This window comes from Doryrhamphus excisus, linkage group LG2, assembly GCF_037039965.1.
Source record: "Doryrhamphus excisus strain RoL-2023G ecotype Guam linkage group LG2, RoL_Dexc_Guam_v1.1, whole genome shotgun sequence".
NCBI classification, from domain to species: Eukaryota; Metazoa; Chordata; class Actinopteri; order Syngnathiformes; family Syngnathidae; genus Doryrhamphus; species Doryrhamphus excisus.
In genome coordinates, this window is record NC_136358.1 from 26,152,087 (window position 1) to 26,168,433 (window position 16,347).

At 40.7% G+C, this 16,347-nt stretch overlaps 2 protein-coding genes across 2 annotated transcripts in view; one reads left to right on the top strand and one right to left on the bottom strand.

The window, feature by feature from the left end:
• Positions 1-227: 227 nt before the first annotated feature.
• The window catches only part of rab26 (RAB26, member RAS oncogene family), a 31,920-nt gene continuing 15,800 nt past the window's right edge, over positions 228-16,347 (bottom strand). The window contains exons 6-10 of the mRNA XM_058061873.2: positions 14,193-14,245; positions 5,022-5,087; positions 4,339-4,395; positions 2,836-2,912; positions 228-832 (exon numbers count right to left, since the gene is read on the bottom strand). Of these exons, the coding sequence (XP_057917856.2) occupies positions 730-832; positions 2,836-2,912; positions 4,339-4,395; positions 5,022-5,087; positions 14,193-14,245 (356 nt within the window). The 3' untranslated portion in view covers positions 228-729. The remainder of the gene's footprint in view (positions 833-2,835; positions 2,913-4,338; positions 4,396-5,021; positions 5,088-14,192; positions 14,246-16,347) is intronic.
• LOC144898113 (uncharacterized) lies at positions 6,921-10,171 on the top strand. The gene is made up of 3 exons (XM_078788990.1): positions 6,921-6,987; positions 8,061-8,912; positions 9,934-10,171. The coding sequence occupies exons 2-3, from the start codon at positions 8,072-8,074 to the stop codon at positions 9,990-9,992; spliced, it is 900 nt and encodes a 299-aa protein (XP_078645116.1). The 5' UTR covers positions 6,921-6,987; positions 8,061-8,071; the 3' UTR covers positions 9,993-10,171.

A 16,347-nucleotide genomic window follows, 5' to 3' on the forward strand; every position in this document is an offset into this window, starting at 1 on the left:
AAATCAATATCCAAAAATGTTTTTTTAACAGCTCTAGCACGAATGCATTTAATAATGCATTAGTCTCATCAGCAGATTACGTGTAATGACAATAAACTGCCAGAAGATGGCGGCGTTTCTCCTCTGAAGAACACCCAATGTCCTTACTGTTTTTTTTATGTAAATGGTATTTATATTTAGTTATAATACAACACAAGTTAACAGACGAATACGCTACTAACTGTACCTTCTTTAAGTGCATAAGTGCATTTAATATATAGAATAGGAATACACAAAACAGTTATTACAAAAACAGCTTACAGGTGTTGCATTCAAGCAGCTGTACAAAAGGATATTCAGTTTACATTTCTCTTGACATTGAATGGTTTTCTTTTCATGGCAATATTATATCTTTAGATTTTTATTTCCACAAGACTTGTCACAAAACTAAAGCTTGTGTTTGAAATGTGCACATCACAGTAACGGGACACATTCAATGAGGCCGTGAGGGGAGACTAACACAGAATTCAACTGTGGAAGTGACGTGCATAATCACACCAGCCTGCATGTACAGTATGAGCTGTGTTACATTCACGGTAGCAGAGGTACATTGAACTAGAGAGAAACAATCCATAAACAAGAAAAAGTCTCCGGTGCACGGACTTATTAGATATTTGATGGGAATCTGTCTCTTAACCGTATCTCATACATACTCTCATATTACTCTCATAGCTTGCACACAGACGTCATCTACGACCGACAGCAGCCAGAAGTTCTCATTTCCTTGTTGACGTAGTCCTGCAACTGAAACTTTGGCTCGTCGGGCTCCTTCATGGTCCTGTGCTTCAGTTCTCTAACAGACGGAAGGCAGGAACACCAGAGGAAGCGTTACTCTTTAGGAGCAATATATCTCCATACAAGGAGAAGTGTATTTTTTACTCTGAATGAAAGACTTTCAATAGAATTAGAAGTCCTGTGAATATTAGAATGGACGCCATTTTTATCTGCACTATCGTTAAATAAAGTTAACTAAGTAGCTGAGTAAGGAATTAGGAATGCCATTTATTTATTAATCAAAGGATTTTTTAAATTTAGGCTGGCCTCCACGAACAACAAATAAATCAATGTACATGAAATGTTTATTTACATAAAAATGTTTATTTGTTAATAAAAAGTAAACCGAACTCTTTATCTGTCTCCTTCCTCCCTACTTGCCAGCGCTCCCTAAGCTGAGGAGGCGTTTAAGCTCACTGCGTACTTCGGAGCGTTAAAGGAATCTGCTTTTTCTTGGTGCTCGCAAGTGCCAGATTTGATAAAGGATAAAGGAGGTGAGTTACACTACTCAACTGAACAAATAAGTGGTAGCAAAAGTACTAATGGTAGTATGTTAGTGGTGATTAATCGTGATTAGTTCATTTTTTTAAAAAAGGCGATTAATCTTTTAATTATTATTCATTCATTCATTTTCTACTGCTTTTTTCCTCACGAGGGTCGCGGGGGTGCTGGAGCCTATCTCAGCTGTCTTTGGGCGAGAGGCGGGGTACTGGTGGCCAGCCAATCACAGGGCACATATAGACAAACAACCATTCACACTCACATTCATACCTATGGACAATTTGGAGTGGCCAATTAACCTAGCATGTTTTTGGAGTACCCGGAGAACATGCCACACAGAGATGGCCGAGGGTGGAATTGAACCCTGGTCTCCTAGCTGTGAGGTCTGCGCGCTAACCACTAGACCGCCATGCCGCCCGATTAATTATTATATTATATAATGAATTCATTATTTGACAGCGCTAGTCTCGATGAGTGCGTCTTCCATCGCTCCACTGTCCTCCGGTGTGCCACAAGGATTCATTCTTGGACCAGTCCTGTTCCCTTATATTTGCTGCCCTTCAGTTCACTTATTGACAAGCACAACTTTTTCTTTTATTTTTACGCCGACGCCCTCCAACTAAGCAGTTGGGGCTGTGGCAGACTTTTCCAAACTGACTCTGTGGGCAATCTTTTTGGTGCTAAGTTTGACTGTAACTGTTTTACCATAACACCCCTTGAGTTGGTATAAACCGTTTAATTAATTTAATCATCTAGAACTGGTACAAGATGCTGCCGCTCGGCTTGGGACCAACACTCACATAACTCCGGTTCTGCACTCCCTGCACTGACTTCCAGTCCATTTCATAGTCCGTTTTCAACTTTTAATGTGTGTTTTTAAGGCAATTTATGGTGCTGCGGCGTCTTATTTAATGCGAGCCTTTAAACATTCATCGCCTCAGCGGAGCTTTGCGGCGTGCCAAACAACAGCTGCTTTTGAGGTCCCTCGGTCCAAATACAAACAGTTGGGGTTATCGGCCCCCTTTCTGTAGATGGTCCCAGTCTGGTGAACTGCAGACCGTGATGGACTTTATTTGTTTAAGGCAAAATGTAAGACTCATTTATCACATTTGAATGCGTCCTGATTATTTCTAGATATAGAAATCTTAATTTATGAATTAAAATGAACTACCTGCGTGATAATTAGGCGTATATCCCCAAGTTTCAGGATCCAAATTATTCATTTATACTACCATGGCACAGGAAGTAAAGCAGGTTGTCCGGAAAGTACAAGGTTGGCGTTTTGGAAAATGATAAACAAGTGAATAACATCTTCAAAGACGTCAGCGACAAGGTCACCTTCACCTTAGCTAACAATCTCATATGGAAAAAGCTAAATTGGACCACAGCACTCACCTGTTGACAAAGTTTCAAAGAACCACGCCAATGTTTTTTTACACACGCTTGACAGTATGAATATAATGGGCCCGATACACCGCCAAAAACATCTAAAAATAACCATTTCTCTTGTTTGTGACTCACTTGGCCACAGCAGTGAAGGCCAGCTCAACATTCAGTCCAGACCTGGCACTCGTCTCCATGAATGGCACCCCAAATTCCTGCATAGAAGTATACAGTGTGTATGTTTTTATATCATTCATATATGCTCCTGGTACAGTGTGATGACTTAGGAGTTAATTTAGATCTGACTTACACGGAATGGAACTCGTATGTAACAGGCGGGACCACCGGTATGTGATGCATTGCGGTTGTAAACTAAACTGCAACCACATCATGCAGTTCTTAGTTTACTGAGCCAGCGTACATACATTGGTAGGTGTTTATTATAAAAATAGTTGCGCTATGTGTCTCCCCCCTTGATGCGATGCTGCACACCTTCCTCCCAATGTATGTTCACATTAATGCGTACACACCTCTCTGAGCTTATTAAAGTGAAATGGCCTGGAAAATGAAGTCAGCATGCACACAATAACAACACGGCTTGGATACATGGAGTATCACACCCACACCATTCATTCATTCATTCATTTTCTACCGCTTTTTAGGGTTAGGGGTGCTGGAGCCTATCCCAGCTGGACTGGTGGCCAGCCAATCACAGGGCACATATAGACAAACAACCATTCACACTCACATTCATACCTATGGACAATTTGGAGTCGCCAATTAACCTAGCACAGGGGTCTCAAACACACCAAATGTAGCCCGCAGGACACTAGTTTGAGGCCCCCGCCTTGATATGAAAGTTTAATGTTAAGTTTGATATGGATGCTGTATGGTATCATGTACCCAGAAAAAATTATTACGTTTGATTAATGTTCATGTTAAAGGTTAAATAACTGTTAATAGTTATCCTCCCTATCCGTGTGGAAGTGGTAAGTTTTTGGCTTTTTTAAGTTTAAAGGAAATAACTTGAAGGCTACCGTTTAGGTCGCTAGCTCTCTAGTTTGCGAGTTAGCATGTGTCTCAAGACCCTGCAGTTGCGCAATATGTTGTAAATAAAAAGAGTATAAATGTGACTATAGTCGTGTTTTGTCATGTCTACAGGGCTCTAATAATGCTTTGTTCATTTTAATCTGAAAAAAATAATTTGTCTACCCACCAACTATATGTGGTTTGTTAATTTTTATTTGCCGTTATATTTATTTATTACTGATTGATTGATTTTCTTTATTCTTGATCTTATTTTGTGTAGAAAAATACAAATGAAGATATTTGAGAACAGTGGAATGTTTTATCAGAGCTTTTCTTGTAGAAAATCAGAACCAAAGCAAAGTTTATTCATTTTTCTGTTTTTAATAAATGCATTTTTTTTATATTTTTTTTGGAAAACCTGATGCGGCCCAGCCTCGCCCAGACCCTAGCTCCAGTGGCCCCCAGGTAAATTGAGTTTGAGACCCCTGACCTAGCATGTTTTTAGAATGTGGGAGGAAACTGCAAAACCCACACATGCACGGGGAGAACATGCAAACTCCACACAGAGATGGCCGAGGGTGGGCTGTGCATGCATATGTACAGAAAAATCACCTTTGCCAGCTTCTCTCCCTCCTCTCTCTTCACTACCCTGCCATGGCTGGAATCCGCCTATAAGAGAGTACATTTATCACATTAAAAATCACGGGGGTTGGTCCCTCCTTTGCTTCTGGAACCGTTTCCTCTCATCTGGGAATGGTAATGGTCTCATTCCTTTGGACATGCAAACAAGTTACAATGATATAATTCCTTTCACAATTCCATATGTATACAAGTAATAACAATCAAAAGTAAAGAATGAGGCACCGCCAGCCTGGTATACATTAGGAATGTGTCCCTCATTAGACCGTAGTCCTTAAAATGTGTTTTGACTTTTTGCTTACTGGGCTCCGGGCACATATGTGCACGGCGACTTTATCCAAGAATGAAAAAGCATGGCTGAAATGCTTTATAGGACTGAGAACTGAAGTGCCGGGTTATAAGTCTCAGCTTGCCGCTGCAAGCTTGCTCCCTTACATTCCACTCACTGAGTTATTGGTATGATTATAAATAGCGATTAATGGGGATGTACGAGTGCCGCTATCTGGCATTTTGGGCCTCCAAAGATGTGAACTGATTAAGAACCCTTTAGATCTTGATTTATAAATCCATTCTGCACCCTCCCGCTCCTTCCGTCATGAGTCCTACCCCTCCACTCTGACCCCATCTGTCAATCCAGCTCCATCAGAAGGTCTCACCTTGTTGCCTAGCAGCATGATGACTACGTCCTGCTGGGCGTACTCGTGGATCTCTGTCAACCATGCCTGGAGAACGATGGCATGTGGAAGTGAAAGTGAAAGAGGGGACGGGGAGAGGGGTGATGAAGATGGATGGACACACAAGTGGGTAAAGGGTGACAAAATAAATCATAATTAGTTCTTCTCATTTTCTTACTGAGGTCTTCAGAGGTCCGGCAAATGTGATTCATTTTAAAATCCAATCAGACTATCAAGCCTTATACGTTCAAATATTGGAAAAGGTTTGTCATTTCTCCCAACTAAGTGAAAGTTAAAATGGCCGTGATAATAAATCATGAACTTTGGGGAATTTAATAGACTTATTTTTACAGGAGTGTGAAAGATAATTGGCTTTAAGTTCTCCCTTTCCTTTTAATCTGGGATAAGAACGGGAAGAAAGTGGCGCTCATGCAACACTGAAGTAAGCGTTTGAGTGGTTCAAGGTAGTGGCAAATCGACTCCATTGGCTGACAGAAGTTGACTCTATCGGCTGAGAGGCGAGAGGCGGGGTCCACCCTGGACTGGTCGCCAGCCAATCACAGGGCACATATTATAGACCAGGGGTCAGCAACCTGCGGCTCCAGAGCCGCATGTGGCTCTTCAGACTCTTTATTGTGGCTCCCTTTGCGATGCTTGAATATTTTTAACACCCGAGTGGGGAAAATGCACGTCTTTTGTAATGAGTTTTAAAAAATCCAACTTTGTCTGAGACCATGAATGCATCCTGAGTGAGTTCTGACTGCTATCCAGTTCAGTACATGAAGAAAAACAAGTAATACTTACCTACAAATCTAAAAAATAAATTCGAGATAATTTAAAAACAGCGGCATGGGAACTTGTTTTTACGTTTACAGTAGTTTACACATACATTTATGTAAGTTTATCTCCAAAACTAGCAAGAGTACTCCAACTCGTCTTTTCTTATCTGAACTACTTTGATACCCCCAAATTCCCTCCAATGTTGTTTTAAACATACTATATGTTTTGCGGCTCCAGGCTATTTTTCTTCAGTGGGCATTGGGTAAAATGGCTCTTTTCATAGTAAAGGTTGCCGACCCCTGTTATAGACAAACAACCAACAAATCTTGTTCCATTCCATTCCAACCATTCTAAATTGTCCAATTTGGAGTGGCCAATTAACCTAGCATGTTTTTGGAATGTGGGAGGAAATCGGAGTACCCGGAGAAAACCCACGCATGCACGGGGAGAACATGCAAACTCCACACAGAGATGGCCGAGGGTGGAATTGAACTCCGGATTCTTAGCTGTGAGGCCTGCGCGCTCACCACTTGCACACCGTGCAGCCCACAGAATAGCATATTTAATTGAAAAGTTTTCGAGTGAACTTAAAAAGTAAAGCAATTCAAAACTGAGCAATTAATTAGCAAAAAATATTTAAAAGCAAAAAAGCATCATTGAAAACCTTTTTCACCATTCTTAAAACCTTGAACATCAAAAAATGTATGAAAAACAAAGGAATGGATGCTTTCCCATCAGTCTGGTTGTAAATTTCAACATAAACATAAAAGCATCATCCTTACAGACATCTAAAGTATGCCGGGCATATTTTTTTTGATAGATTTTAATAAAACTAACTGCAATCAAAACCTTCTTCCTAACAATCCTCACCATACACTGCATTCATCCAATTGACCAACTAAACACGTATGTCAAATACTGACTGATTGTCAAATGTCAAATTCTCTATATTATATTCAAAAAGTGATTATGGTATGATCACACGCTCCAACCTGCCTTAGTACGCCTACACTTGGTAGGGCTTTGCCTGTAAGAATGCAAGAAGTCGTTTGAGGAAGCTGTGGTCAGGGTTGGGGTTGGTCTCTGGGTGGGGGAGCTTACACAAATATCGAGGAGGAATCTGGTCTGTGCAGATTGCATGTCAAGTCAAACCAACCGAGGATTGCAGGTAAACTGTCTTTCATATGTCGTTTAGATGTTCCATTTAACGCAGTTACCTGATTAATACACGGTCGGACTTTTGACAGAGAGACTGGTTGTTGGTCTCAGTGTTTGGCTTCCGTATAGTTGCGTTGTTCTAGCAGGAGTATGGCGTTGTCTCAAAAAGATACATTATGACTATAATCATGTCTTGGGTATATGGCATTCATATTCCATTTAAACCAGGGGTCTCAAACACGCGGCCCGCGGACCAAATGTGGCCCGCAGGACACTAGTTTGAGACCCCCGCCTTCATATGAAAGTTTAATGTTAGTGCGGCCCGCGCAAGTTTGATATGGATGCTGTATGGTATCATCAAAATTATTACGTTTGATTAATGTTCATGTTAAAGGTTAAATAACTGTTAATAGTTATCCTCCCTATCCGTGTGGAAGTGGTACGTTTTTGGCTATTTAAGTTTAAAGGAAATAACTTGAAGGCTACCGTTTAGGTCGCTAGCTCTCTAGTTTGCGAGTTAGCATGTGTCTCAAGACCCTGCAGTTGCGCAATATGTTGTAAATAAAAAGAGTATAAATGTGACTATAGTCGTGTTTTGTCATGTCTACAGGGCTCTAATAATGCTTTGTTCATTTTAATCTGAAAAAAATAATTTGTCTACCCACCAACTATATGTGGTTTCTTAAGTTTTTATTATTTGCCGTTTTATTATATTTATTTATTACTGATTGATTGATTTTCTTTATTCTTGATTTGTTTATTTATTTTTCATCTGTTTTTAATAAATGCGTTTTTGTTTTTTTTTGGAAAACCTGATGCGGCCCAGCCTTGCCCAGACCCTAGCTCCAGTGGCCCCCAGGTAAATTGAGTTTGAGACCCCTGACCTATACGCATACCCCTGTATGTAGACCCTAGTGACGATAAATTGGGCGGAATTGGGCGGCCATCCCTAGAATATTACCTTAGATTTCACTACAGTAAGGACTGCATCTGTTGTGAAAAAGGAAAAGGGTGTGAAATGTGAAATGTTTTTGGTTCCTCTTTTCAAACGTCCTCATGTTGTCACTTTTCTTGTGTGTCAAGGTCTGGTCACAATGGACAAACAGGAAGTCAGACAGCGATCTCGCTCAGCAGCCTCCCCCTCCAGCCTGACCTCCAGCACTCATCAGTACCGTTGGTCCACTGATTTTTCCCGCAGTAGCAGCTCCGCTGTCATTATTATCAGGAAGAATGTGAAGGAACCGCAGCCTCCACAGCGGGGGGTATCGCTTGTTAGAAGCCAGAATCCATCTTGCCGTTCAGTCCAACGCCACTCCGACCCAATTACTGGGATCTGCTCGTCATCCTCTTCTTTTTCCTCCTGTGCTGCGCCTGTCCAGACTGCTGCCATAACGGGCCATGATCCTCTTGGTTGGAAGTTGCATCCGAAATCCAGCATCTCCTCTACTGGGTCTCGCACAAACAGGTTGTCTCTGCAGATCCCGCTCCCTGTCACTATTCCCGAGCGCAATCCTCCACCATTCAACACGTCTCCAACAATTCAACCTGACCCCCCTCCCAAAAGCAAACCATCCCGTCGCCACCACTCAGACTCAGCGGCCTTGTTCGGATCCATGCCTCTGGTGACACTTGAGGAGCTCCGTGATGTGCGACTTCGCTCTGTCATTCGCTTGGATGAATCGGATGATGCATTCGCTGACGCAAACACGGAGGAAAAAGTGTCCCTTCCGTCACACAAGATGCCACCAGCTGTTCCACAAAAAACCCCTCTGGCAAGAAAAATAGCGCAACTCATTGATCGATCACGGCAACGCCAAAGGTGCGCTCCACCCAAAAGTGATCTGGAGAAAACACTTTACAGTGTCATAAAACCAAAACCGAAAGTTAAAGAACAACAACCTGACAAACATTGCAGCCGGTATCCCAAAACAAATGGTGAGTATTCAAATATTGATGAACAATCACCCATGTCCAAGTCTAATGTACAATAAATACGTCCACTTGGGCCCCTGCTCACATACTTTTCAGTAAAACCTCCAAACAGGTTCCAGGTTGCTGTAATTTCCAAATAAATGATTCCAAAGGAAATAAATTTAACTTTGATTCATTAGTTCCAGCCTCACTTAACTTTAATTAACCCTAAAAAACACTATTCTAAGTAAGTTTCAATTTCTGACCAGTTTGAATTTGATGTCATTGATGACAATACTTAAAATTGGAAACATTTATTATGTATTATGCTTTGTATTATTCATTCATTCATTCATTTTCTAACGCTTTTTCCTCACGAGGGTCGCGGGGGTGCTGGAGCCTATCCCAGCTGTCTTCGGGCGAGAGGCGGGGTACACCCTGGACTGGTGGCCAGCCAATCACAGGGCACATATAGACAAACAACCATTCACACTCACATTCATACCTATGCACAATTTGGTGGCCAATTAACCTAGCATGTTTTTGGAATGTGGGAGGAACATGCAAACTCCACACAGAGATGGCCGAGGGTGGAATTGAACCCTGGTCTCCTAGCTGTGAGGTCTGCGCACTAACCACTAGACCACCGTGCCGCCCGCTTTGAATTATTATACTATTATATTTTATTATTATACTATTATTATTATTATATTGAGCAGCTTTCTAGATCTTCCAGATTCTGCGCCTCTTTCTGCTCCTGAGGACTTCCGGATACATAGGTCCGCGTTTATCAAGTGCAGGCATTCTGCAGCTCATATAAGGAAGTCCGGACCGCATTGATGTCAGTAATGTTAGAAAAAAATCTGTTAAACCGAGTGTGCAGAACCATCCACTTTTTATTTTAATGATGATATTTTTCAGGATCACAGCATGAGATAGCTTGGTACCGTAAAACTGAATTAGGCCTTGATTGATTTCTTATGTCGTGATTAGGGAGGTGGTGTGGGTCTGTCATTAGTAACAATATTTATTGCGTGTTCTTCAGCAGGATTGCATGTGGAGGCGACGGGTAGCCGGAAGAGCGCGCCATGCTTCCCTGGCTAGACCTGGTGACAACTATTATTGGGATGCTGGAACTTTTAAGGAGAGCTTTGTACATGATACTACTGTATGCTATATGTACTTACTTTGCTTACACCTATTATTGCTGCTGTAAAGTGCCTAAGGGGTTTGGCTGTTTGCAATAATGGGATATTGTACCTGCAAATAAAGATTTCCAGCGATGCTGTGGTATAGTTCTTCAACACAGCAAAAGAAGTTTCTCCACTAATTTAAGATGAGGCACCAAAGTTGACTCTAAAAGTACATCTAATTGCTTCCAAAAATGTTAATACACATGGTATTATCCAAATACAAATGTTAATTTATGCAATGGATGGTATTATTTTGGCATCAAAAAACTAGTTTATGGAAGGTTTTGGATTTTGTGAATCTGGGTTTTGCCCGCCGAGAGGAACAGAGGTCTCTCGGGTGTATGGAACACAGCGGGCAGAAATCTGCTGTGCAGTCTGGAAGCGATGCTGCAGGCAGGGACTCGTCGTCATGCATACACATCAAGAAATGCTGGGACCCCGAATGCATGCAACAAAGACTTTTCTATATATATCCTGGCCTTTTTCTTTTTGTGTGATATGCTAATTATTTTGTGAAAGTAGGGCTTGTAGAAAGTTGATTTGTATATTCCCTCTTTGAATTTTTCAATTCCTTCCATAAATAACAGGGATTAGAATGCTGATACAGGGTTTTTCTAATGGTCTTTTTGAATGATTTCATTTTCACTATGTTAGAGGTAATAATAACAATAATAATACATAAATAAATTATCTGAAACCAGTAACTTTCCCAATGCTAACATGAGTTAAGTCCTATCATGTCTATTATACTTGGAAGTAAGAGTATAAAGATGACTATAGGGGTGTTATTTCATGTCTACAATGCTCTAATGTTAGAAAGAAGGTTTTTTAGAAGCTCATAAACATGTTTTCTATGCTCTAAATATTACATTTGTTACTATTGAATCATACTTTGCAGAAATTAACCTCAATAATACATGTACATAGAAATGTTATTATAGAAGTAAAAGATGTAAAGTAAAAACATGTTGGCTAAATAGTCTGAAAGGAGTATTTCAACTTGTAACCTTGCTTCTCAGGTGTTAAATATTCACAAGACAGACGTCTGCTGAGAGACCGCATGGGAATCTTTTATCTTTTGGGCCAAAAAAAGCAATAAAAGTCAGTGGAGAAACTGGTGGAAAGCTATTTTTGTCTTACAGAGATAAAGCTCTGAGAAAAAAAAGCAAAACAGCAAAGCAGATGAGAGGGAGGAAATATAAGAAAACTACATTTCACAGCTGGAAATGTAGATGTAGAAAACCACCTGATCTGGTTATAGAAAAATGCTGGGGACATTTCTTTTTATTTTTTTCTTCATTTCTTCCATAGCCACAGTGGAGGGGAGGCCTCTTTCAGTAATTGTATTACCAGCAAAAGAAATGACCTTGGAGAGCAAAATACCTCCAACCTGCCTGCCAATCAACCCTGATCTTTTGTTCACTGAGAGGCTTTTTTGCAAAAATAATTGGTTTGCAACAACCAGATAAGGTTTTTGGTAGAAACACAAAACATCAATGGAAGTAATAACTGCATAACCTGCATTCGTTTGATTGAATAGACGGTCAGCTAAAAATATTCACATTGCATGCAAACATATTTGAAGCACTGTTATGAGTGTGATCTTTGGCTGACGTGATGTATGGAGCCAGCTCTACAACCCTGATTAGAAGCCCAATCATAGATCCAGTGGAGACCTCTACTGTCACCGAAGAAGCAATCTATCAACAATATGCAGTATGTAAATGAAGTGGAACCATTTCATTCAAAAAAAGGTAGAACATGCGGCATAATCGCATGGAGTGCATGCACATTATAATATTCAGTGTGCCACTTCATTTCAACGGTGCAATCAGAAAAATGTGCAAATGAGCACAAATATGCAATTGCGGTTGAACTTGAGATCCTCCTAAGAGAGCTTCATAGAAAGAAACTTGGATTTATGATGGGGCTGATTAGAATTTCTAATCAGATTAATCACAGTTTTCAAATTAATTCATCATGATTAATCATCATGTCTGAAATATGCCTATTTTTACTGTATTTTATTGAAAGAAACAGAATTATATACAGGATACAGTATATGTGTATGTAGTAAGAGTCCACATTAAAATCAAGTTAAATCAAGTTTTCCACTTTCCCGCAAGTCTTTCTATACACTCAGCAATGTGACTAACCACAGCGGAGTGGGCTTACCTGGAGGCGGGCTGTGGGTGGAATACATTAAAACATATTTTTTTTCGCGGGAACCATGAAATCCAAAAAAATACAGGTGAATAGGTGCAGATTCTGGAAGATCTATAACGCTTTGTCTGCTTGTCTTTATCCTTGTAACATTGAAACTTGTGTGTTTTTCTTTAATACTTCCAGCACAATGTTATTTTCCCCTAATATTATGATCTTATTCTGATAAAATTAGGGCTTTTAATTTTACAGCTTTATGTTACAAAGATAGTGTGATCACTAATCAATTATATGACTAATTTCTTTGCGTGGTCACTTACATAATCATGATTGTGTGAAGGGTTGAATGAGGCTCGGAGTACCTTGGAAGCGGCAAAGAAAACTGTTGCCGTATGAAAGCCGCTCCTTTCCCATTGAGAAACAAGAATGAGAGATTTAGAGCGATAACTCACTGAATGCTGATTCTCTTTTTGCCGCAAATACCCAGTGGCCTTCATCCGGAGGCTTGGCTGCTAATGGATTCACACAGTGGGAGATAAAGACACTGTACTGACACCGTGGGCTGCATTATGGACCGGACTATGTGGTCAATCTGAATATAAATAACAGATCCCTACTTCCTACTTCTCTCCCTCAAAACACATTACACAACCCATCAACATTGTTCATTATTTCAATGTGTTGATCACTAACCGCACATTGCTTTTACTTTTTTCTTATTTTTCCAGAAAGAGAAGAGAATAACATGAGAAGCAGAAAAGGGGAAGTATTCACTTGTTCTAAAAATATATGGTAGAATTATCTTTACAGATTTACGATAGCCGTGGTTGGAAATGTCTGCTGTTGCCATAGCAACCACATGTACCTTTTGCAGTACTCTATATAATATTGGTGGAACAGCATGGCCACCGCTCATTGCAATTTATACTCCATGACTCTTGGGGGAGCCCTGTAGCTCCATATTACTACTTTACCAGCAAACTCAAGTTTTCATAAGCCCCAGTTTTTTTGGGGGGACGAGCTTTGAGGGAGAGGATTATTAGCACACTTCATATGTAGCAGAGACCCGTGTGGGCAATTTAGCGAATAGGGTAGGGGTGCCAATTAAAAGTGAAAGACAAAGTGTTTCTTACATCATACATTTGTTCGGTAATTAAACCCAAGCAGTCAGCATGCAATGCAGGTCTGAAAGCTGCATAAACCCCTCCATAATGCAACCCAACCCCTAACCAGCAACAGAGCCAGAGCCTGGGCACACTCCATCACCTGGTAACACCTTGCCTTTGTGGCAGATTACGCATGGGTGTCCAAACTGTGGCACAGGGGCCATCCGTGCAGAGCTCCAAAATAAAATAAACAAAAATCCACTTATATTTAAAAAGCTCAAATGGTGATAATTACGTATAACTAATAAAATAACACAAATATTTGTCTTTAAATATATGTATATATCTATATTGCATATTTTTTTTAATTATAGATATCAAATGACAACTGTACCTCTGAAATTGAAAATGATATTGAAAAGTCAGCATTTCAAGAAATGCTGCAAATGTTTGACAGACATATGTAACATATGCCGGTGGTGGTGTTATATTTTTTCCTTGAAAGACACACAGCACAACTTATTGTTAATTACATCATCATAATAATATCTTATAATCCGTGCATTGATTCGGCTCTGCGTGCAATTTTGATGATGGCGTTCACGAACTCCACACCCAAACAACTTCACGCTTAGTCAACTCCAGATGTGAATTAAGCGCATTCGGTCTCCCAGATGGTTCTAAGCCTTGATCATGTCGCTCCATTTAACTCAGTTCTGGGTTAATTAAGGGGAACATAATGCACCTATAATTTCTGACCAGGCATGATAGAGTATGGAATGTAAGAAAAGTACTTGAAAACACACAATGAAAATCAGTACATCAACTAATGTATTTCTTACCCGGATGTTGTCAAACGATGCTTTGTTAGTTACATCATAAAGGAGGAGGAGAGCTGTAAAGACAAAACAACACATTGTATTAAACTAGTGTTTCCACTGCAGTTGGACAAAGTGCTGAGCTCCAACATTAACTCAAGCATTAGTGTTTACTCCTGACAATGTAGACACACTTCAGAGTAATTATCTCCAAATGTGCCATGCTGCCAAACAGGACCACCTCAGGCAACACAAACCAGAAGTTGTGCATAACAATGCGCTGTCAAACACAAAGTCATTACACCTACACGGGCAAATGTAAGTCATTTTCTCCTCTGGATCAACCTGTATATGGAATAATTAGTCTGAGCTAATTACGCGCATGGCATCGCCTCCTACTGCATGCCATCCATTTAGCCATTTTCTCTCTATCTTCCCATACAGTGAATGTTGCACATTGGCCAGGTTACACAATGACATGACTACAACATCTGTTTTCATGTGCCTCTTGTACTTCCTTGTTTTAATAAAATGAGTTTTTTTTTTTTTTTTTACGTATGTCTTCATTCTTTTTCCTCCCTATCTTTGCTTAGCTGGTCCACCCAAATTGCTTATCTTCCCCACTGAGCGTCCTTAGCGTCCAAATTCCATCTTTCAGCTTCTCCCCTTAAGACAGTGGTTTTGTCTCATTGTTTAGAAATGAAGGAATATCCGGGAAGGTTTGGTTTGTTTGGTCTTGAACACAGCTGGACTTCTGCACTTTGCATTAAATGAGCCCGTTTGACTGCACCGGGCCCATTGCAAAAGATAGCTCATTTGCATGTGTGCGCTTTGCTTTTTCACTTGGAGACCCAAAACGGCTCTCAGTATAAGCACAGGGAATTTTATGAATGAACCAGATGAGGTGTTGTGACACTCTGAAATAGGAGACTGCAGGCCACAGGTTCCTCCAGCCGCCTCGAGAACGTCAATATATGAATGTATGAGTAGTGTTATATCCCGCCTCTTCCTGCTTTGAGGACGTCTATATGTGCCATGTGATTGGCTGGCCACCAGTCCAGGGTGTGCCCCGCCTCTCGCCCAAAGACAAGCTGGGATAGGCTCCAGCATACCCGCGACCTGAGGATAAGCGATAAGGATGGACCTTGTAAGGTACATTGTTATTTTCTTACGTATCTTGAATGCATCATTAGGAGCAACTTGCACCCACTGAACACATAGAAGGGAATTGATTGGCCCAAACTGGTGCAGACAATTGGTGCTTTTAACCACCACGGATCACAGATTACGGATCGTTTTGTTTGTGGAACTAATTCCATTTGTGAATTCTACTGGGATTTTTTTTTTCAATTTAAAATGTGCTTAATTCAGTATGCTAGCGTTCACAAATAAGGCAAAGTTCTCCAACTGTCAGAGCCTTTTTCCATTTCAACTTGTGGGTGTGGAACACCGTCCAATTATCTGACTAGAATCGACAGCTTTTATGTCAGCTGTGTTTGGGTTACGTCCTCTTCCGGACTAGTGCCTGTCAGACCAAATGAGCTTTTATTTAAAAGTCAGTAAAAGAGTGAAGATTCCAAAGAGCAGTTGAAGGCTCCCTTGGTGCCTTGTTAAAGATCAGCAGGCTAACTGTTGTACTGACAGATCCGTACAACAATGGACACTGGGCTAAACACGGACTTAGAGCTTTGAAAGAGAAGTTCTCATAACATTTGTTTGTAAGGCTTAAGCGGTAAACTTCATCATACATCTACAAACGGAACAAACTTTCCAGCATCAACCCTGCTGACAAACAACGTTTGCGCTACTTTGCAAGCTACTGACAGATTTGGGTTTTCCATCACATTTTAGAACGCTATGTGTGTGTGTGTGTAAGAGTGTTTGTGTGTGTCCAATTTTTTCACCGCCTGCTTTTTCAGGTAAGCCTAAGGCACACTTCTTGTACTCACCGGGGTTATTTGAGATAAGACTGACACACACAGTCGCAAAACACACTTGGGAAAATATGATCGACATTTCACCCCCAACAGTGTGGGACTCATTTAGCTGCATCACAGAGCCTGGGGCGGATGCTTACATGCATGCACGCACGTCCGTCAAATCTGATACAAGTTCTAAAGAAAGTGGGGGCTGGAAGTGCGGGTCAAACATAGACATATTATGTCTGAAGAGAAGTATT